Source organism: Cebus imitator, unplaced genomic scaffold (assembly GCF_001604975.1).
Source record: "Cebus imitator isolate Cc_AM_T3 unplaced genomic scaffold, Cebus_imitator-1.0 Scaffold0, whole genome shotgun sequence".
NCBI classification, from domain to species: domain Eukaryota; kingdom Metazoa; phylum Chordata; class Mammalia; order Primates; family Cebidae; genus Cebus; species Cebus imitator.
The window spans coordinates 9,186,026-9,209,694 of NW_016107315.1; the positions used below are offsets into that span (position 1 = coordinate 9,186,026).

General features: G+C 47.4%; 1 protein-coding gene across 1 annotated transcript in view; it reads right to left on the reverse strand.

Moving 5' to 3' along the window:
- TGM4 (transglutaminase 4) overlaps window positions 1-16,412 on the reverse strand; it is a 28,774-nt gene extending 12,362 nt beyond the window's left edge. Inside the window, exons 1-8 of the mRNA XM_017522037.2 lie at window positions 16,329-16,412; window positions 13,235-13,408; window positions 10,931-11,037; window positions 8,207-8,336; window positions 5,892-6,010; window positions 5,158-5,265; window positions 734-908; window positions 501-639 (exon numbers count right to left, since the gene is read on the reverse strand). Coding sequence (XP_017377526.1) covers window positions 501-639; window positions 734-908; window positions 5,158-5,265; window positions 5,892-6,010; window positions 8,207-8,336; window positions 10,931-11,037; window positions 13,235-13,408; window positions 16,329-16,344 — 968 coding nt within the window. The 5' untranslated portion in view covers window positions 16,345-16,412. The remainder of the gene's footprint in view (window positions 1-500; window positions 640-733; window positions 909-5,157; window positions 5,266-5,891; window positions 6,011-8,206; window positions 8,337-10,930; window positions 11,038-13,234; window positions 13,409-16,328) is intronic.
- Window positions 16,413-23,669: the final 7,257 nt, after the last annotated feature.

The following is a 23,669-nucleotide window of genomic DNA, read 5'->3' on the forward strand; positions in this document are numbered from 1 at the left end:
GGGTTTCACCATGTTGGCCAGAATAGTTTCAATCTCCTGACCTGGTGATCCACCCACCTCGGCCTCCCAAAGTTCTGGGATTACTGGCATGCGCCACCATGTCTGGCCAGGAATCTGCATTTTTTAACAATCACCCCTCAGGTGATTCCAGCACAGATTGTCCAAGGCCAAATGTTGGAAAATACTGAATTTCAGGGGCAGTGAGCATTGGCCTGCAAATTGAATCAGTCTCGGAGGGAGGTTGAAGGGCCCCACTGCTCAGCAGAGTCTCTGGGTTGGTAGGGCCTGGAAATTGGGCTTGGGCTAGAAAACTCCTGGGATGCCAGGCATGGTGGCTTGTGCTTGGAATTACAGATACTTGGGAGGCTGGGGCAGGAGGACTGCTTGACACCAGGAGTTCAAGACCAGCCTGGGCAACCTAACAAGACCCTGTTTCTAAAACGATAAAAGAAAATTCCTGGGAGAAGGACGGAGGGTGGGTTGAGAAGGAGTGACCCTACCAGACAGAGTCGTACGACATCTTGGTGAGTTTCTCGCCCTTCTCATTCAAATATGTATCCACTGTGAGGTTCTTTTCTGTGTCGTGAGCGGAATTGAAGGCTGTCACGCTGCGTGCTGGGATGCCCAATGCTCTCAACACTGAAATGACCCAGGGTGGGGTGATTGGCAACTGTGGGGGCTGGGAGTCCCCCCCTTGGTACCTCTGTCCTCAGCCACTGGATCTCCCGCTTACCTGTAGTCAGGACCCCAGCGAATACCCAGCACTGGCCGAAGCACACAGCCTGCTTCGTGTTGTAGTACTGCTGCAGGATCGGGGCGCTGCCTGTCCACCGGTATGGGGCTGTGCCACCTCGGTAGTCCCCAGACCAATTTCCAAGGAGCACGCCTTTGCCTTTCTCAACACTCATCTGCCACACACGTAGAGGTGGGGTCAGTGTCCACCCCTCAGAAAAACAAGATGCTGCTAGCCCAGCTTGGCCACCCAGCCCCCAAAGTGGACGCCTCACCGTGTCTCAGAACACCTGGAGCACATGGGCTACTGGGCTACTTGGCCCTTCTGGGCACTCCAGGACAGGTGGAGTGCCCAGAAGGGCCAAGGAGCATGCCAGCTGTGCGAGTGACCAGGGAGGATGCTCACACTCTGTGCCTCAGTTTCCTCCCTTGTAAAATGATGATCATTACATCATCTACCTTTAGGCTGGTTTTGTTTGTTTTTTGAGAGAGGATCTTGCTGTGTAGCCCAGGCTGGAGTGCAGTGAGGTGAGCTCGGCTCACTGCAGCCTCAACTTCCTGTGCTCAGGTGATCCTCCTGCCTCAGCCCCCCAAGTAACTGGGACTACAGGCACACACCACCACACTTGACTAATTTTTGTAGTTTTTCGTAGAGATGGGGTTTCACCATGCTGGCCAGGTTGGTCTCAAACTCCTGAGCTCAAGCCATCCACCTGTCTCGGCCTCCCAAAGTGCTGGGATTATAGGTGTGAGCCACTATGCCTGGCCCCTTTAGGTTGTTTTGAGGATGACCTGGCTGAAGCCTATGCCTGTTCTGGCATCTTCCATTTTTAAACTGTCAGTGGTCTGTACCTCTTTTAACCCCTAAGGAACCCTGGCTGGACAATCCTTTCCACCTTATTAAAACCAGAGAGAAGGCAAAGGCACGTGAGTTCACCTTTGAAAGCACTTAATGGAATCTCTGCAGAAGGTTGTACAGGCAGGTGCAGAGGAGCCCTCTGAAAACATGAAAGGTGACACAGTCACAAATCTTTGATCTGGGGGTGGCCTGGCTTGGACTACACCCATCCATGCCCTCCTGGCCTGCACAAGAATAGCCTTTGAAAACCCCATTATGCCTTGTGAAAAGCACGATTATACGGCCTCATGTTTCCCAGGATGTTAAAGATGGCCATGTGTTAAACTGAAACTCTTACAGTATGCTACACTTTCTGAATCCTGTTTGGGGATTTGTTCAGTTTTAATCTACAAGAAGTCTCAAACAATGGTGTGACCTGGGCCTCCCGTGGCCTCTCAGGTCATGTGGCTGGACAAGCCTCTTCATTCATCAAAATCGGAGAGAGAGCAGAGGCCACCCCCAGACTCAAGAGCGGTCAGACGGAATGAAAACAGATGAAAGGGAGACAAGGCAAGGGTCCTAGGCAAAGCAGGACACACACCTCCCATCTTAACTGTCACCTAGCCTCTGCTCTGGTCCGGCTGCTGCATTCTACTGCGAAATTGAGTGGCCCCAGCCTGTCGGTGCCTGCTAGACCCAAGCCGTCTATAGCGCAGTGTTGGGGAGGGAGGAGACAGAAAAGGAAGGGGAGTGGCGCTGAGCCCAAAGGACATCGGGACTTTCAAAACCCCTGATGCACAACGCTCTGTCACCCTGCAGAATGAAGCACAGTCCTGTGCCCAGGTGTGGTAGACAGTCACCGGGGTAGACAGTCACCCCAGTAATCCCCTCCCCTAGACCCAGCAACTCACTTCTGACCAACAGAATGCAGCAAAAGTGATGGCTGTCACTTCTGAAATGAGGTGACAAAGGCTGTGGCTTCCAGCCTGGCCACACCCTCTCTTACTTGCTCACTCTGATGGACGCTGGCTGCCATGCTGAGCTTCCCTGACCTGAGGCTGCCCGCAGCCAGGTGAGTGAGCCTGAAAGTAGATCCTCCCCCAGAGATCTTGAGCCAGAACATTCAGCTAAACCACACCTGGATTCCTGACCCACAGACATGGGAGCTAACAGAGGTTTGTTGTTTAGGCCACTGTGTCTTGGGGTAACTTGTTACGCAGCAATGGATAACGAACACACTCACTGCTGCGCCGACTTCCCTGTCTGGTGTGGGAGTCGTCTTTAGGCAGCCCTGTCAGAAGCTCTGCCTGCTAGTCAAATTCCCAGATCCGGGAGGCCCTGCAATGGCCACGGACTTCTAGGGGGAAAGGAGCAATCTTTATAGGGAATCTGGGAAGGGGGAAGGGCCTCTGAAGCAGGCAGGGGTTCTCAGACTCCCGAGCATGGAAGCTAATGTGCAGTAACCTAATTCTGGAAGTGACTCCTGCAACACCTTGGCGTTCTGAAGTGCCTGAGGAGGTGGCTGCAAGGGCATTGCACTGAAGTGCTCTCCTGCACTCCGGTGGTTGAGTCAGGAGAGCTGGCTCAACCACCACTGTGCAGCCCTTGGCCAACTGCCGCTTCTCCCTGGGCTGGTTTCCTCATGGCTGAAACAAGCAGCAGCTTGGCTCACTGCTTCCCAAACCCCAACACTTGTAGGAATTACCTGGGAATGGGCCCACAGCGTGTTAGACCCTGGGCTGGGCACTTGTGTGTTATTGAGACCTCATGGTCACCCAATAGATGAGATAACAGAAGCCCAGAGAGACTTAGAGTCCTGGCCAGAGTCACGGAGCTTGAAAGGAGAGAGGCAGCCAAGTACGTGTGAGTCCTCCTGCACCACCAAAAACTAGGGCCCCTCATGGCAGGTTCTGTCTGCTAATGACTTAGTCTCCTTTACTCGTTCTCTCTCAGCGTCCAGCCTGGCCACCTGCTGGCCTCTGGGCCAGAGGATGAACATACCAGCATGGGGGTAAAGGGGAAAGAGCAGGCACGGTGGACTCCATGCCTGGGCCCCAGAGGGTCAGCATGAGAGCCCCCAGTAATTTCACCAGCCCCTAAGGTGCAGGGGAACAGGAGCTCCGGCATTTATGAGGCACACCACGTGCAACAGGCTCACAGCCTCGCTGCAAGGAGGGCATTTCAAGAGCCCCTGACTTAAGACCAATCTGTCACAGCAGGTCAGCTCACAGACTCGCCTAGAGATGAACATACGTCTGCCACCCACAGATGGCAAGAGTAGCCACTTGTCTGAACTCAGTGGACCTTTGGAGAGCGGTTCTCATTGGCATTGGGAGATACCTGGGAGTTCCAAGCTCTGTGATCATTTACATAATAATCATTTACATAATAATCTATTTACATAATAATCCCCAGGTCATACTTGCCTTCTTCACTCTCATTCTGTCCTAAGTGTAGAGAGGATGAAAAATTGACATGGTTTCAGGTTCCACATTGCAGGCAACTTTAAGAAGCTGCCACTTCTGGAGCCTGAGTATAGTATCTTCCATTACGTAAAAAGGCTATGGGAATATTCCTGCCTTTTTAAATCTATGTATCTGTGTGAGGCCAGATGTTCATATATTCCAACTAAAACAATGAACGCAGAAGCAGCTATGAAATCCCAGCTGGCTGGAATTCCAGCAAGTCAGACATTAAAGAGATTTGCAAAAATGGAAAACAATGCCACTCTTCTCACTACATACTATATGCTTTGAAAAACATTGGCTTTTTAAAATAAAAATACCTTATTTATGTTAACATGTAATGGAATTATCATTCATTTAAAATAAATAGTTCTAAACTTTTCAGTTTTAATGTCTAATACAGTAAATATTGGTCAATATAAACCACAGAAACACATCTTATTTGGGGTCCTCAATAATTTTTAAAAGCATAGAAGGGTCTTGAGACCAAAATATTTGAGAACTGCTACTCTGAACACACTGACTTCCAAGTGGCCAGGTGGAACAGAGAGACCAACTATCCTGCCTGCCCAAGACCGAGGGGTTTTCTGGGACACAGTATTCTCAGTGCTAAAACCAGGAAAGTCCCAAGTGAACTGGAAATTTGCTCACCATAACTGAAGCTCAGTTTGCAGGTAGGAAGTGGACCTTCCGTATTTATCTCATTTTGCAGACGGGGAAACTGAGGTTCAGACATATGGAGCCACTTACAGCCACAAAAGCTCACTTTGCAGGACCTTCTGTATTAATCTCATTTTGCAGATGGGGAAACTGAGGCTCAGACACGTGAAGCCACTTACAGCAAAGTTCAGCCCATACGTGGCACGGCTGGGATTCAGACTCAGGTCTGACTTGAAAACCTGCTCTCAGCACAGATTTCAGTAATGTCTGTTTCTTAACAGTTTTGAAAGGTTGATTGGCCACGGCACTGTGCTGTACTTCAAAGGCTCACAGTCTAGCTGGGGGAAAACAGAAAACTGCTGAGCAATTGGCAAGTACAAGACAGCATCAAATTGGGGCAAAATTACTCTGACTTCTGTATTATGGAATCTTTTACACGGAGCCCAGGCTTTCCACACCTACCATAGCACACATGGCCCTGCACACCAGCACGGGGTCCCTCCTATCTGTGGGCTTGAGGGAGTTCTCACTCAGCAGGGAGATGCAGCAGTCCAGGACATTTTTCTCAAACTATTTTGGGAAATAAAGAAAGAGGTGGTTAAGACCTTGCCCTGTGGCAGAAACTTAACACATACTGTCTAGTTTGCATATCACAGCCACCCTATAGCATAACCCATCTTTCCTGCCTACAGTCTCATAAAATGTCCACCACAGCATTAAAAATTAGAAACATTTAAATGTCTGGCCACAGGGCAATAGTTAAGTAAGTTTATAGAGCAATAGCATGCAGCCACTAAAAGGCAGTACAAGAAGTTTTTCATACCATGGGGAAAATTCCTTTGTAATCAAGTCAAATAAATGAAACAGGCCAAGTGTGGTGGCTCACGTCTGTAATCCCAGTACTTTGGGAGGTGATCATCTGAGATTGGGAGTTCAAGACCAGCCTGATCATGGAAAAGCCACCCCTCCATGTCTCTCTCATGGGAGGTCTCGTGGGAGGGCTTCTGCCTAGGACTCCACCCCATCTGTGCAGCCTGGGCAGGTCACCCCTCTCTGGCCAAGTTTCACATGTACGAGACTAGTGTTTGACCTGAGGTTCACAAACCTTTCTCCACAACCTTTACTGGCTACTACCCAACTAAAAGGTTGGTCTAGCAAATGGGGCCTGGTCTAGCCACATGATGACAAACCATTACCTGACCAAAGATCCAGGGTCTGTATTTGATACTTCTGGGAACCCCCACGTAATGGCCGCCCGTGTCGTTGAGGATGTACTCTTTACGCTCCTCCTCGTCAGGCATGAAAACCATGTCCTCTGAAGGAAACCACACATCCACAGAGGTTATGGCACACCCTGGGACAGCGGCACACTTGCCACTGAGGACTATCTGTGCTGGGGGATCTTCAAGGTCTTTGTGAGGGACTTGGAACAGCCAATGTTGCGGGAGGGAGGTGGGCAGGAGGGAAGGTATCAAAAGAACTTCCTGAGCCAGCTGTAGGCGACTTCCCCTGGGGAAATCTGGAGCAATTTAAGCATGAGTTAAGAAAAGGATGAATCATAAACCACTGAAAAGAGAGAGTTCATGAGTCCATACAGATGGTAGAGAGAGAGAGATGGATGGGGGTGAAGGGAGGGCTCTGCCTACAGGAAACGTCAGGCGGTAGCAGGTAAACATGGTGGAGTGCTGGCCTCGGAAAATCACTGTGCAGCCGTCACAGCGAAGAATGGTTGAAGCAAGAACTATCAGTGGATGCTAAATCTAGAGGTGGAGAATTTTGATGAGGATCAGGATATTTGGATGGTCTTAAAGTGTGTCCACATAGATTACTCATTACAAAAAATTATAAAGTAACTATATAGCAAAAAAACTGGACAACGCCTTGACCGAATGATCACATTCAACATTCCCAGCAAGGGGCAGGCAGACACTGTGTGCCTCCAGATATGATTTTCTGAGAAGGACATGTCATTTACATGATATTCAGCAAGGACTGCATAACCTGAATCTAAAGATGACAAATCATGAGACCCAAAATGATGAATGATCTGTTAAAAGGGGGACTTCTATTCCTCAAAAACATGTCAAAAAAGACAAAGGCTGAGAAATTGTTCCAGATTAAAGGAGGTAAAGAAACATAACTATATGCAAAATACAATTCTAGACTGGATCCTGTTTTGGAGGGAAAAAAATGTTATAAAGAACATGATAAAATCAACTGACCAGCTGGGCAGGGTGGCTCACACCTGTAATCCCAGAACTATGGAAGGCCAAGGCAGGCGAATCACCTGAGGTCAGGAGTTCGAGACCAGCCTGGCCAACATGGTGAAACCTCATCTCTACTAAAAATACAAAAATTAGCTGTGCGTGGTGGCATGAGCCTGTAATCCCAGCTACTCGGGAGGCTGAGGCAGGAGAATCACCTGAACCCAGGAGACGAGGTTTCAGCGAGCTGAGATGGCACGATTGCACTCCAGCCTGGGCAACAACAGTGAAATTCCATCTCAAAAATAAACAAATAAATGATCAAGTGTCCAAACGGGAATATAGATAGCAGATGAAAGTGTTATGCTAACACTTAATTTACTGAAGTTGATAACTGTCCTGTGGTTATATGAGAGAATATCCCTGTTATTAGGGAATATACCTTAAAGGGTTTAGGGGTAAAAAACCAACTTATATGTAACTTACTATCAAATGGTTCAAAAATAATAAGCACACATGCAGGTGTGTGTAGAGGAGGGAGGGAGGGAAAATGATTAAGTAAATGGGGCAAAATGTTAACAATAGGTGAGCCTGGATAAAGGGTATAGGTTGTTCTTTATATCATTTTTGCAACTTTTCTGTGAGCTCAAAATCATTTCCAAATACAAAGTTTAAAAAAAGAGCTCCTTGGCTTCTAGCATGGGCACCTGATGTCTTTTGACTTCAAGAAGGCCGCAGGAGGAGGGGCAGGTATGAAAAAGGGTTGACACAGAATGTGCTGCATTTGAGGCTGCAACAAGATGTCCAGCACCCTCTGGAGAGAAGCCAGTGCTGGCAATGGTGGAAGTAGCCTCTAGTGCCATTTGTATAAAGGTTCCACTGTAGCCACAGGAAGAAGTGAGCTGGTACATGAGGAGGTGGAGAGAAGAGAACAGAACTAAGGGAGCAGAAGGGAGAAACCAACTGCAATTCAGGCTCTGCCCCAGAGTTGGCAAGGAAGAAGTCCTTACTTGTCCCTCCCCACCCCCACCAAGGCAGCGTCTGTACAGTGGTGGAGGCAGAATTGTGCTGGGGCAGGGCAAGGCATTAGGGAGAAGTGGAAATGGGGAATAAAGAACTCCATTCTAAAAAGCCTGGTGACAAAGAAAATGCCCCAATGGTGTCTGTGATCTGTTCCTGGGTCACGTCCCTTAAACTAGTTTGCAAGTACCTTGAGAGCAAACAGAAGCTCATAGACTATGCATTACACACAACAGGTGTTGCCCGGGGCACCTGCCACTCCCCAGCAGACCTGAGATTCATAGTACCTTTACACCACGGGTTGAAGAGAAGGTATAGGATGTTTTCCTCAGACTTAAGGATGTGGCTTCCAGTTTTCACATGTAGTTGGTAACGCCCCACGATGGCATTGGGGGTGCTGGTGACAGCCACTGTGACCTGAGCAAACCACAAGATAAGGTGGACACCATACCCTCTGGCTAGATCCCAAATCCTACAAATGTTTCCCAGAAAAAATCCATCACTCCCAACAAATCATCCCATCTGGAACCTGCCGAGAGACAAGGAATGGTCAGGACCCTGGACAGCCAGGAGCGCTCTTGCAAGGGAAGGATGCATGCGACAGAAAAGCAGCCGCACACAGCACAAGGCTTTGGCAAGTCCTTCAAGAGCCCTAGACACACTGGACTCGAGAAGCTGGTGGACATTTTCACCTCTCCGAACTTCACTCCCTTCACCACAGCCTGAAGGTGATACCATCTCCAGGTTGTTGGGAAAATGCTGTAGATAAAATACAAAAGGTACTGACATAGTTGGCTCTGTGTCCCCACCCAAATCTCACCTCGAATTATAATCCCAATAATCCCCACATGTTGAGGGAGGGACCTGGTGGGAGGTGACTAGATCATGAGTGTAGTTTCCCTCATGCTGTTCTGGTGATAGTGAGTGAGTTCTCCCAGGAGCTGATGGTTTTATAAGACAGTTTTCCCTGCTCTTGTTCTCTCTCTCTCACCTGCTACCATGTAAAATGTGCCTGCTTCCCCTTCTGCCATGATTGTAAGTTTCCTGAGGTGTCCCCAGCCATGTGGAACTGTGAGTCAATTAAACTCCTTTTCTTTATAAATTAACAGTCTCAGGTATTTCTTTAGAGCAGTGCAAAAATGGACTAAGACAGGTGTGTAGCTCATTGCCTGGAACTTCAGGGGAAAGGTTAAATGTCGGCTGTCTTTGGAGCACAAAGCACCTTTCTCTTGGAATACAAGCAGCCAGAGTCCCAGAGGCCATTGGTCCAAGGGTGTCCAGGCCTTTATCCAGCCTTTGAGGATAAATAATAACTAGAGAGATAATTAGGATAAATCAATATTGCTGTAGCCACAATGGTACAAGCAATAATTCTCATCATTGTCACAGAACACTTTCATTGTGGCCCAAGATCCTCCCATGAGGTGCTTATTATTATAAGATAACTCACAGGAGGAATAGGCTCTCAGTTCAAATCCCAATTCCACCCCCCCCCCCCACCTTTTTTGAGACAGAGTCTTTCTCTGTCACCCAGGCTGGAGTGCAATGGCACAAACACGGCTCATTGCAGCATTGAACTCCCGGGGTCAAGCAATTCTCCTACCTTAGGCTCCCAACTAGATGGAACTACAGGCGCTCACCACCACATCTGGATAATTATTTCTTTTTTTTTTTTAAGTAGAGATGGGGTATCCCTGTGTTGCCCAGGCTAGCCAGCTCTACCTCTTACTGGCTATATTAACTTGGCTGGTTACTTAACCTCTCCTGTGCCTCAGTTCCCTTCTTTAAGAATTTGGAATAACAGATCCCCTTCTTTGTGGGTGCATTGTGAAAACTAAACAAGCTAATATATATAAACATTTCACTGTCATCACTTTGCTGGTGGGGAAACAGGTTCACAGAGGTGGCCCAAGAGGTAGAACTGGGATGAACCTCACTGTGCTACGACTCCAGAATCCACAAGGCTAACTCCCGATACCCTTCTCGTGGCATGGGGGAGGAGGTTGTGCCCTCAGTGTTCATTACAATGGAGCCCAGAAGAACCGGCCTTCCAGGGTGCAGGAAATGTCCTCCACCATCTGGGTGGTGGTCCCACGGCTCTATTCATATGTAAAAATTCATTGCACAAACCGTTAAGATTTCTGTCCTTTATGTGTGTTACATGTCAATTTTAAAAACTTTTAAAATAACACTTTTTGAGTAAAGAAATGCAGCTCCTGCCCACACCCCATGCCCACCTCGGGAGAGATTTTCTTGATACCCTAAAAAACACTCAAATGCAAAATTACGGTTGGGAGTCTGGGATCTGGATGGGAGGGAGAGGAAGGAAGAGCCCGGGGCACTAGGGGGGATTCCAGCAGCAGCTGGCCCATTCATCTCATTTCCACCAGCAGATTCTGCTTCTACAAAAACCCAATGTAATTGCCATTTTAAAATCATGGCATTAGCCTAGCATTAAACTTCTAGGGATTTAGCCTAAGGAAATATCCACAAGCTAGTCCGAAGATCTGGCTGAGAGATGAAGACTGGAGACAACTGTGAACACCCAGCGCTCCCCAAAAGGGTGGAAAACCAGCCACCATAAGCCCACAGTTGTGGGCAGGAGCCATTGTGGAAAGCGTTCATTAGGCCTTGTCAAGTGAGCGAAGCTTGAGGTGGACTACCCCCACTTTGTATTTGACCATGACATAGAAAAGCCTGGCAGGAAGGATGGGTAACTTAATTGGTCGAACCACGGGTTATTTTTATGTACTTCTCTCCGCTTGTGTCCTCCAGTGAACATGGTTCCCTTTGAAATGAAAAGGAGAAGGGTGACAGGTAGGGGTTTGGCCACAGTCAGAGGTACTGTGTGCTTGGAGGAGGCGGAGGGGGGAAACAGACGTTTGGAGACATGACCCCCTCTGTCATGCTCTGCCATGGGTGGCTTTAAACCACATTACCGACTGACAGGTGGCAAAGCAGATAGGGGCTGCTCCCATTAGGAGGAATCCGCCAGCCCGGTGGGTGCTCACCTCTTTGCCAGACTCCTCGTGAAGGGATGCCTGCCAGTTGTGGTGGTCTGAGGGTGTCCTCGGGTTGAGCTCCACCAGGGTGTGTCTGGCAATACTAGGATTCAGCCCTGGAGACACGCAAAAGGAACAGAGTCTTGACATTGGCCCAGCCATGGCCACCCCCCAAGACAATCTCCCCTGCTTCAGGGGCACCTACTGCCCACTCACGAGGCCCCCATCCCTCCTGTCCAGGCTTATTTGTCTGCTGGCTCCCTGGGTCCAGCTTCTCTAATTCTGCAGGTGCCTTCCTCTGCCCCACATGGCCAGTTTTAGTTTTCTACTCAATTTAGGTGAGCTCCCTGCCTCCTCCTCTCCGCGTCTTCCCTTTTTTCCCATCAGGTCCAGTCCTCCCCCTAGAGCTCCTGCCTCTGTCACGTGCTCACTGGAGTTACTGTTGGTTTAACCCCCACTGGCTAGTGCCACAGCCCCACAAGCTGGTCCACTCCACGTAATGCAGGGGAACAGCTTAGCCTTTGCTCCTCTCATCTGGAGGAGGCAGATGCCACCGCCTACGCTGCACGCTGTCATGGGATCTTCTTTGAAAGATCAGCCAGGTTATGTTATGAGCTCCAGGGACTACTGGAATCAAACCCAACCTCTTTTCATAGCCCGCAGGTGGCCCTCAGTGAGGCTTCTCTCCAACTCCCCTTTTCCTCCCTGTCATGACTGGGTTTCTGGTCCCCAGAGACTTAGCTCATGACAAACAGCAAGTGACCACAAGTGTTGTCTCCTCAGGGCCCTGGCACTTGCCATGCTTGTGGCTGGGAACACCCTGCTCTCAGCTCTTCACATGGTGGCTCCTGTGTGGGACATGGGTCTCAGCAGGGTCACTTCCCAAGGAAGTCCTTCCAACCCCGACAGAGTCAGCCTCGCCCTGATCTGCTGCTTTCTCTCTTGCTGGAGGAGCCTCTTGGTTTGGTTTCTTCATCATATTTGGCCCTGTCTGAAATTATCTTTTGTTCGTTTGTTGCTTTCTCTGCTAGTACGGTCAGGTCTAGGAGGCAAGGACCGCTTTACCTCTGGGTTCCCTGGCACAAAGTAGGTATTCAACAAACACTTGCTGAGTGAGCAAGTCTCACTGCATCACACATGGAGAGTGCTCAGTGCAACACCTGATGTGTGGCAGGTGCTCAGGAAATTCTGGGTGAGGGAATGCACGTGGACTCAGGGCCAGTATAAAGTTACCGAAGTCAGTGACAGCAAGGTCCTAGTCCATGGTTGAGCAGGCAGCTCATGGCACGGCACACAGTAGGTGCTTATTTCATATTGGATGAAGGGAACGGAGGCTGTTCTGACTGATCTCCACCAGCATGGTGGAGGAGACCCTACGCCTGTCACTCACTCAGAGAAGGAGCAAAAAGAGCTCTCTCCCAGGAAGTGCTATTGGATGCCCTCTTGTAAAGTAGATCTACTTGATCTCTTTTTTTTTTTTTTTTGAGACAAGTTTCACTCTTGTCACCAGTATGAAGTGCAATGGCGCCACCTCACCTCACTGTAACCTCTGCCTCCCAGGTTCAAGCGATTCTCCTACCTCAGTCTCCTGAGTAGCTGGGATTACAGGCACCCATCACTATGCCCTACTAATTTTTGTATTTTTAGTAGAGATGGGGTTTCACCATGTTGGCCAGGCTGGTCTTGAACTCCTGACCTCAGGTGATCTGCCTGCCTCGGCCTCCCAAAGTGCTGGGATTACAGGCATGAGCCGCCATGCCTGGCTTACTTGAACTATTTTTAAAACTTAAAAACATTAAAGAAGACCCTCCTCCATTATCCTACCACAAGATCTAATACATTTTCTCTCTGTTCCCCTAGTTGTACTTATGCACACATATTTACCTAACTATAACAAATGCGTGAGCCTTTTCCTATTATCTTTGCAACCAAAATGTGATATTTTAATCATTATTACTGCTTGCCTCCAGCCCACCCAGCTATGGCGTCAGCATACCTCAGTCCTATGATTCATCTCTACACAATGTTCCAGACCCCACCGAAGCAGATGCCTGCTGAGTCGCCTCCTCCCTCTGCTCTGGCCCCTCCCCTGCTTAGCCAAGGAATCGGAGCCTCACTGTGTGCCAGGTCCTGACTGAGCTTCCATTCTACTCTCATCATACCTCCTAATATTCCCACTTCACAGATGGAGAAACTGGGGATCACGGAGGGGAAGGCACTCCTGGCTCACACTGGCCGGAAAGGGCCACTCCAGCATCCAGGGACCTGTGTGGTCCCTCCCCCAAGCCCACAAGTATGGCCCCGAGGCTTCACCTGTGCCGAATTGCAGTTTCAGTTCGTGGTAGGATTGCAGAGGCTGGTTCAGCGCCAGCCGCAGGTGAAACACCTGCCCTCGCCGGAACACAGGACTGCTCGTTTGGAACTCCCTCGTGTGGTGAGAAACGGCGTTCTCCTGCTTCAAGAAGTCAACATGGAGAACCTGCAGCTCTGTCAGCAACACAGCACGTGGGGAAAGAGCACAGAGAATGTTTATTCCCTGATCACCTCCTCCTGGGTTTAAAATTTGACAGTTTGTGGAGGCGGAGCCGGGCTTTCAAGTCGGGCATCCCAGCTCCACCTCTGACTGGCTATGAATCTGTCTGAGACTCAGTTTCCTCACCTGTAAGATAAGTGTGCACGTACCTACCTTGTGGGGTTACATGGGGATGAGCTGAGAGCAGTGGACTCAAGTGCTCAGTCACGTAACCCTGAAAGGTAGGTAGCTGCATGCTCACCTTACAGGTAAGGAAACTGAGTCTCAGTGAGTCTGTGAGTGGCTGTTAGGCAAGGCCCCCTCCCCAACTACCCCTCTCTGCAGACATGGCCTCAGGAAAACGCTGGAGCCAGGATGTTCTCCGTTAATCAACTCAGAAGCTGGAGGGAAAGAGGGGATCAGGCAAATTGAGGAGAGAACAGATGATCCCTGGGGTTGCCCCCCTTCCTGTTCAGCCCAGACTCCCATCAGCTTCCAATCAGACAACATCCTGAGGCCAGAGTTCACATCCTGAAGGAAGGGTGGGGTGCAAAGTGGCTGGGGTGAAGCCTTTTGATCCAAATAGAGGAAGAAGCACCAAGGAGTTCCCATGATCGGAGGCCAAGACCACTTGCATTATAAATGGGACTTTTAAGGCCGGACACAGTGGCTCGCTCCTGTAATCCCAGCACCTTGGGAGGCTGACAGGCGGATCACCTGAGGTCAGGAGCCGAGACTGAGCCAGGCTCCATCTCAAAAATAAAATAAAAAAATATTTAAAAATATATATACAGACCGTAAAATAGCCAAGTCAAAAAATGGCTAGGGACATAAGAGAAGGAATCAAAACTATGAGAAAGGAATGAGCCACTATTAAGAATGACCAGATAAGTCACCCCAGTTTACCTCACAGGCCACAGTAGGGCTTCCTAATCTGGGGGTTCTCAATGTGTGTTCCCAGACTGGAGTGTAGTGGTGCAGTCTCAGGTCACTGCAGCCTCTGCCTTCCAGGTTCAAGTGATTCTCATTCCTCAGTCTCCTGAGTAGCTGGCGCTACAGCTGTGCGCCACAATGCCTGGCTAATTTTTGTATTTTTTTTAGTAGAGATGGGGTTTCACTATGATGGCCAGGCTTGTCTCTAACTTCTGATCTCAAGTAATCTGCCCGCCTTGGCCTCCCAAAGTGCTGAAATTATAGGCATGAGCCACCGTGCCCGGCCGTGGCTAATTTTTAAATTGTTTTGTGGAGACAGGGACTCGCTGTTTCCCAGGCTTGAACCTGGGAGGCGGAGGCTCCCAGGGCTCAAGCAATCCTCCCTACCAACACCCCTACACTGCTGGCCATGAGGTGACTGTCTTTGGTGATTTAGATCTTGAGAGTAAAGTCAAACTGCCTAGCAGGGAGGCAGCATGCTGCAGTATGAGATGAACACACGCCGGGTTTGCATCCCAGCTCTGCCACCCGTAGCTGGGACCTCAGGCAAGTCATCAGACCTCCCCAAGGAGCAGGCTGCTCCTCTTTAAAATGACAGTGTGGGTCAGGTGATGCTGCCTTTCCTTGTAATTTACACAGCACTTTCACAGGATTGATGTGACTTTCCCAAAGCCACAGGGCTATTTAGTGCATGGCAGAGACGTGAATCCTCTCTCTCTCAAATCAGCACGTGCTTCCCATCACACCACACCACGCTTCCTCAGTCCCAAGGACTCTTTACCCTTCAAGGCTGAGTCTAGGTGAGGCGTCAGCCATCTAAGGAGGAACTCAAAACTCTGTGGCCTTGGGACTAAAGAGTCTGATTTCTTTTTAAATGTCACCCTCCAAAAAAGGAGAAGCTGGACACCAGGAGGGTCTGGCTTAGTCCCTTTGCAGAGTTTCAAAGCAGCCATTCCTTAGCTATCAAGCAGCTTCTCAAGCAAGAGAGGAGGCTGCTGAGCAAACCCTGCTGGGAGGTCACAAAGGGCTTGGGGGCTGGGGAGTCGGCAGAGGGGTTCAAACCCAGCCTCATTGTTCCCTGGCAGCACCCAGGCTCCCTGAAGTAATACTGGGGGCTCTGGTGCCCTCTTGGTGGTGGTAGGGAGCTGCATCCTCATGGGGCATACAGCCCGGCACATGAGCCCCCTCTGCTATTCCCCACTCTGAGAAGTAGTGACACTCTGCAGTAGGGAAATCCATCAGGTGACCTTGAGAAAGGACAAGACGCACTGAGAGACACACTCTACAAAATAACTGGTCTGTACTCCTCAAAAACGAAGTCATGAAGCTCCAACAACAGACGAACTGTTCCAGACAAAGGAGACCAAAGAGGCACGGCAACGGAATGCAAAGCCCGACACAGGATTTTCTTCTGCTATACATGACATTATTGGGACAGCTGGTGAAATCTCCGTTAAATCTATGGGTTGGATAACAGTACTGAAATGGTGTTCATGTCCTGGTTTTCATAATTGTATTGGCTACATAAGAGAATGTCCTTGTTTATAGGAAATACACATCAAAGTATTTAACAATGTAATGTCTACAACTTACACTCGAGTTAAAAAAACAAAAACCTATTTGTCTATCTACCAGTCTGTCTTTATCATCTATGTCATTTATTTGTCCACTGATTGATCAAGAAGGATAAAGAAAATGCGTTAATCATTTAGGGAATCTGGATAAAAGATATATGGAAATTCTTCTTATTTTTGCAGTCTTTTTGTAAATCTGAAATTACGCCTAAATGAAAAGTTTGTTTTTTTGTTTTGTAAAAAGAGATGAGACAGACAGGAAGCAGCACAAGGGCCACATGTTAGAGTGAGAGGGCAATGGCCCCAGGCACCCAGCAGAGGCAAGAGTGGTTTAGGACCAGCTGGCTGGAGGAGCATGCGGAGCTCCATGGAGATCTCACCCACTCACCTTTTGATGCGTCCATCGTCCCTTCAGCTTCTCTCCTGCAATGCCGGGGAAGACTCTGTCGCTGATGCCTGGTGCTTCCACAGGGTTGGTCCTCAGGGGGAGAAAACAGCCCTTTTTATGTGATCCTGGTCTAGATGTGACCCTGCTGTGGCTGCCAAGGGGCAGGGTTTGGGAAGGGGATGTTGATTAGAAATAATAAAATCCCGGAACCTTCCATATCAGACCTAGGAAATCAGGAGCCAAGATGAGCTGTTGTAAAAGGGACAGAAAATAGAGAATGGCACCTCCTTGTCTGTTATATGAGCCTGACAATGGGTCATCAAAAGCCAGGACTCCATGACCTCCACCACATGTGGCCTGACGTTCTGGTTACCATCAAGATCAAGTCTAGGAACAGAGGCTAATCTTTACTGACTTGATGGTTTTCTTCTTGTTCTCTTTTCTTCAAGTTGGAAAAGTAAGAGACGCTTGTGTGTTTTTTGTTTTACATTTTGAATACATAATGCAGCCAGATGGTTCAAAATTGAAAAAGTTACCCCCCGTCACCTTGATGCATCCTACTACCAGTTTCTTTTAGCTCTTTCCAAAGATGTTGTATGCACTGAGAAGCAAATAATGTATTACTTTTATTTACACAAATGAGAGCATATCACTGTGTTGTCCAGACCACTGTGTGGTCTCTAACTCCTAGGCTCAAGGGATCTTCCCACCTTCATCTCCCAAAGTACTAGGATTAGAGGTGTGAGCTACCATGCCTGGCAAGATGGAGCTGTTCCTATTGCACATGGAGAGGTGACCCAGTCTTTTCACAGCTGCACAGAGTCTGTGTGGATGGTCCCTAATGTATGTAGCTCACCTCCCATCCACAGGCATCTGAGTTGCTTCCAATATTTCCCTATTACAATCAGTGCTGCAATGAGTAAGTTGGTACAGAGATCATTTTACCCTAGTATGAGTGTATCTATAGGAGATACACTTGCCTTGAAGTGGAAATGTTGGGCCAAAGAGCAGAAGCTTTTGTAATTTTGATGGCTTATCTGCTCTGCTCTCCACAGGGGCACCTGTGATATTTTTCAATGATGTTATGTTTACTGAAAGGAGCCAGCCTGGCATAGTAGCAGAAATGCCAGAGGAGGAGAGGAGACTCCTGACACTGAAACCCCAATACCACAGTAACTTCCTGTGTGTCACTAGGAATGTTGTCTTCATTAGTGCCTTACCTGAAAAGCAAGGGGACTGAATAATGATGCCAATGGTCTCTTCCAGACCAAAAGCCCAGGGATGGGCAATCACCTTTGCTGGCTTAAGGCGCACCAGAGAGCGAAGACCCTGGTTACTTTGAGTAAAAATAATAAAGTCAGAGGTTTTTGCTGTTTTGCAGGCAAGCATCTCAGCCCCGCATTCCTAGATATAATAGACCAAACCAAGCCCTGAAATGCACATGGGATTTACAAAAATCCCTGGCTGGGCTCTGTCTGCAGAGAAGCCCTAGGACCTATGATTACAAGCTCAGGAATGGGAGAAGGATGGTTGCTTTTCTCTATAGTTCCTTTTGCATCCTCAGAATTTAGCACCATGTGCACGAATTACCTATTTAAGAATAAATTTACTACTTAAAGGGAAAAAGCCTCTGAATAAAAGTCCTGGCCTAGGGGTGAGAGGGTCCAGATATTACTTGCTTCACCTCTCTGGGCTTTCTTCATCATCTTTGACAAATGAGGGGCTTCTGCAAGATGAGATTTCATCAGTACCTTCCAGGCCAGAGAATCCAGGGTACCAGAGTGAGTATAAAAGTAAATAAAAGGAATAGACTTTGGGGTCAGACAGAACTGGGCCTCCATCCTAGGTCCTCTACAGACCCACTGTGTGACCTTGGGAAGTTACTTCTCTGTGCCTCTGTTTCCCCATCTGGGGGGTGGGAGATAATAACACCCATGCCGCAGGTCAGGTGTCTAAAGGAGGATGCTGTGAGGAGGTGAAGGCATTCCAAATTCTCTGCAAGAAATGAGCTATACTGGGGACCTTACAAAGGGCACCCAATCCCAACACCCTCATTTCACAGATAGAAGAAGTGCAGCCCAGAGACAGGCAGCCGCCTAGTGTCAGCAGAGGATCCCCATGAGCCTCCCTTCCCTCTTCCTGCAACAGAACTTCCAGGCCTCAGCAGAGTGGGCCCTAATTTAGTTTTTTGTGCGTGTGGCATTTTATCTGTCAGCTTGTCCCAAAGCATCATCTATTCTTGCCTTTCCTGTCTGGGCCACAGCTGATACCAGGGTCTAGTCACAGGCCACTGGGGCTGTTAGCCCCACTAACTGAAGTTACCACTAGTGTCTGGTGGCCAACCCCTGGTGTACTGGGATCAGAGACAGCCCACTCAAGATCCTCTGCTCTTTGTTCTCCGAAGGGACCAGGCGCAGGCCCTGCCATGGGACAGGGGGCTATAAAGGTGCTGTCCCAGAAAGGTTGGCATGGTCTAAACTTCACATTAATCCACAGATAATGGAGCTGGGGAGAAGGGAGAAGAGGAAAAGGTAGGCAAGAAGAGCCTGGAAACCACCGGGTAAGGCGTGGGACAGAAGACACTTTTCAAGATGAAGTTCATACAGGACTTTAGCCAGGAATAGAATCTTCTCATTTTGCGTCCCTAGCCCATAGCATGGCACACAGTGCTCAGCAGAGGAGCATGAATAAATGAATGAGTAAGCAAACAGGACAGGGTGCTCTGGTGAGAGCCTGGGAGAGGCCCCAGGCCTGTGCCTGTGTGGCAGGTGCCTCCTGCAGCAGTCAGGGAAGACTGTGTCCCCTTCTCCCAATGCATGCTGGCAGTCCCTTTTGGAAGAAAAGCCCAATATGCACTGGTTTTGGGGATTCAAGCTCAATCCCTCACCCACCCCCCAATTCTGAGGATCAAAGAACAGCCAGGTCCCATCAGACTCTAGGCGCCACAGGGGCTGTTCATAGTGCTAAGCCCGGGGCTAAATCATGAAGATAGCCATCCTGATACGTTCCCTCCTTTTCTTGTAAAGACAGGGAGGAGTTAGTAAATATGCATCCACACATCTGTGGGAGCAAAATCTTTTCTTCTTGTATCTGAAGCTATAAATTCATCCCTAATCTATTTTCTTATTGTATATGTAAACAACTTTATAGGAGAAAATAAAAGAATCCAATAAATGCTGAAGTCACCTCTCATCAAGCTACTCCTAGCGCTTGCCATTGTACACGGATGTGTTTACATGGCATGGAGCAACCCTAGCACCTCGGGCCATGCCAGGCAGCCTGTCCTTCTGGACATTGTTAGGATCTGCCTATTTCAAATGCTCACCTCTGTTCATGGGCACATGATATTCTACCATATTTGCTTAACCATTTCTTAACTATCAGGCAACTAACTGCTACTAGCAATAATGCAGTTAGGAACCCTGTTGCCTAAATTGTGTATTTTTTTCTTTTAGATTTTCCCCCAGGTGTAGCATTAGGTCCAACTGCAGAGGGGACTGACTTTTAAACTCTGGCGAGGGGCTACCCCTTGATGGACCACGCTGGTGACAATCAGGACTCGCTGCTGCAGACCTCTGGACAAGAAGAACTTTGGGGACCCTATTGAAGACCAGCAAGGGAACACTGAAGTAGTACAGACAGGACAGCTCTCAGCCTGGCTATCTGGGGTCCCAGCTCAGCTCCATCTATGACAAGCTGAGTGGATTTGGGGGATATCTGAGCCCTCCAAGCCCTGGTTTCCCAAAGGAGCTGGATGGATCTGGAATTTAGTCACAACTTTCTTGTCAATCCAGCCCTGAAGTCAATTCCACTGTAATCAACACGGTCTGTCTCACCTCCCACCCTAACCTGTCTGATTCACCATACCTCCAGACTCTGGGCTGGGCTCTGCCATTGCTTACCGAGACCAGAGCCCAGAGTACACCTCGGCTAGTAAGGACAATCTTGGGGGTTTCTTGCTAAACAATAGCAGTAGTATTTGCATGTTTAATGACTGTTAAATATGATCATTCTCATCTATCAGTGAAGTGTTATCTAAAAACATTTATGAAACTTACAAAAATTCCCCCCAAAAGAGTAATGTAAATTTACATCTCCCTCATCAAGTTTGAGAAATAAAACTTTAGGGATACAACTGAAGCCTTCAGCCCCTTGCACATCCTTTCCCAATCCCAACTTCTAGTCCTCCCTCCCCAAAAGTAACTACTACTCTTAGTTCAGTATTTCAGTTTCCTTGTATATTTAAACATACTTACTACACATATGGGTATCTAAAATAATAGGTAGTATTGTTTTGAAGGGTTTTTTTTTAATAAAGTTATCATGCTTAACATGCCCTTCTACTTTTTTCCACTCCACATTATGAATTTGAGATTTTTTTCCATGTAATTCATGCTTCATTGTCACCACTGTATAGTATTCAACACACTGTTTGCTATAACATCTTTACTCTCCCATTGATATGATTATTTCACATTTTTCTTAGTTATAAACACTGCTGCAGCCGGGTGCGGTGGCTCAAGCCTGTAATCCCAGCACTTTGGGAGGCCGAGGCGGGTGGATCACGAGGTCAAGAGATCGAGACCATCCTGGTCAACATGGTGAAACCCCGTCTCTACTAAAAATACAAAACATTAGCTGGGCATGGTGGCATGTGCCTGTAATCCTAGCTACTCAGGAGGCTGACGCAGGAGAATTGCCTGAACCCAGGAGGCGGAGGTTGCGGTGAGCCGAGATCGGGCCATTGCACTCCAGCCTGGGTAACAAGAGTGAAACTCTGACTCAAAAAAAAAAAAAAAAAAACCACTGCTGCAATAAGCATGTGTGTTCATGTCTCCTTGTGCACAAGTGAGAGTCTCCAGGACTGGAACTGCTGGCTCAAACAGTATGCACATCTTCTGTTTTGTCAGATGACAGTAAAATGTTTCCAGAGGGTTCTACTAATTTACACTCCCACCAGTAGCACATGGGAATTCACAGTGCTCCACAGCAATGGCCTTGCTTGTTCAACTTTGTAACTTTTGCTAATCTTGTATGAAATGGCATCAATGGTATCTTACTGAGTTCTCCCTAGCTTTATTGAGGTACAATTTATATCCAATAAAATTCACCCACTTTGGCTGGGTGCGGTGGCTCATGCTTGGAATCCCAGAATTTTGGGAGGCCAAGGCATGTGGATCACAAGGCCAAGAGACTGAGACCATCCTGACTAACACGGTGAAACCCCGTCTCTATTAAAAATATAAAAAGTTAGCCAGGCATGGTGTCACACGCTTGTAGTCCCAGCTACTTGGGAGGCTGAGGCAGAAGAATCACTTGAACCCAAGAGGCGGAGGTTGCAGTGAGCTGAAATTGTGCCATTGCACTCCAGCCTGGGTGACAGGAGCGAGAGTCTGTCTCAAAAAATAATAAGAATAATTCACCCACTTTAAGTGTAGAATTTTAGTAGTTTTATACAGTTGTGTAATGACCACTATGATTAAGATGTAGAACAGAGCCATCACCCTAAAAAGTTCCCTCTTGCACTGATTCCCAGCCCTAAGCAACCACTGATCTGCCTTCTGTCACTGGTTTTGCCTTTTTTTTAATTACATATAAATGGAGCCATATGCTATATATTCTTATTTTAAGTCTGGCTTCTTTCACTTAGCATAATTATTTTACGATTCTCTATGTGATAGCATGTATCAATAATTTCTTCCTTTTTATTGCAGAGTAGTATTCCCTAGAATGAATGTGGGTGCCATCTGTCAACTCATCAGTTGCATCAGTCAACTCATGCCGCCATAACAAATACCACGGACTGCATGACTTAAACTTAACAGATACTTATTTTCTCACAGCTAGAAGTCCACGATCAATGTGCTGGCAAATTCACTTTCTGATAATGGCCCTTTTCCTGACTTGCCTTCTCCCCTTCTTGCTATGTCCTCAAATGACCTCTCCTCTGTGCATGTGCAGAGAGTCCTTCTTATAAGGACTCCTGTTCTATCGGATTAGAGTTCCACCTTTATGACCTCGGTTAAATTTATCTTCATAAAGCCCCATCTCCAAATACAGGCATACTGCGGTTTGGGGCTTTTACATCAACTTTGGTGGGACATAATTCAGTCTGTAACAGGGCTATTACGGATAACACTGCTATAAACATTCTTTTACAAGTGTTTATGTGGACATACATTTCCATTTTTCTGTGACAAACACCTAGAAGGAGCAAGTATATGTTTAACTTTACAAGATACTGTTAAACTGTTTTACAAAATGGTTGTACCATGTTGCTGTACAATCAGCATTTACAGTTGCCTACACCTTCATCAATACTTGCTAATTTCAATAATTTAAATTTTAGCCATCCTAGTAAATGTGCAGTAGTATGTCATTGTGGTTTTGATTTGCGTTTCCTTAATAACTAATGATATCATGTCTAATTTCAAGTGCATATCCATTACCTATATATCTTGTGAAGTGCCTGTTAAAACTTTTTGCCCACATATTATTAGATTGTCCTCTTAAGTTGCAAGAACTTTTTACATATTCTGGTTATAAGTCCTTTATCAGATACGTCTTTTTCAAGTATTTTCTCCCAGTCCATGGCATACTTTTTCCTTTTCTTCTGCGGTTTTAATTTACATTTTCCTTAATACTAGTGAGGTTGAGCCTCTTCATGTGTTTATTGGCTGTTCAAGTTTCCTCTTCTACAAATTATCAACTCACAAACTTTCTTTTGAGGTATTTTGTCTTTTTCTTAATGATTTATAAAATCTGAGCAGCTTTGAGAAAAGAATTTCTAAGAGCCCCCTCCAACTACCTACCTGAATTGTTCTGTTCCTGCCCTCACTGGGGGTGAGATGTCTGCGCTCCTTGCTAAGGGGCCAAACTGTCCACTTGTGCATCAGATCCTGCCTCACCTGCTCTGGCTTGGCACTCAATGCTCTCATCATCCCCTTCTTCCTGAATTTTCAAACTTCCCATGGATATGGGATCACTACTGTTAACATATATAAATATGCTGCTATTTTTCTATCTGAACCAAAAATGAAACAAAACCAAAACCCCTCTCTGGTTCCCATCTTTTCTGTGAGCCACTGCCCCAGAGAGCTCTACTCCTTTTATAGAAAAACTTGAGTCATCACCACTTGCCATCTCCAATTCCTCCTCTCACCATTCTTTTTCATGTTAATAAAAAAATTATAGTACAATATACATAAAATTTATCATCTTTATAATTTTTGTGTACAATTCAGTGGCATTAAGTACATTCATAATGTTGTGCAACCATCACCATTATCCATTTCAGAATTGTTTCAAGCTGAAACACTGTACCCTTTAAACAATAACTGC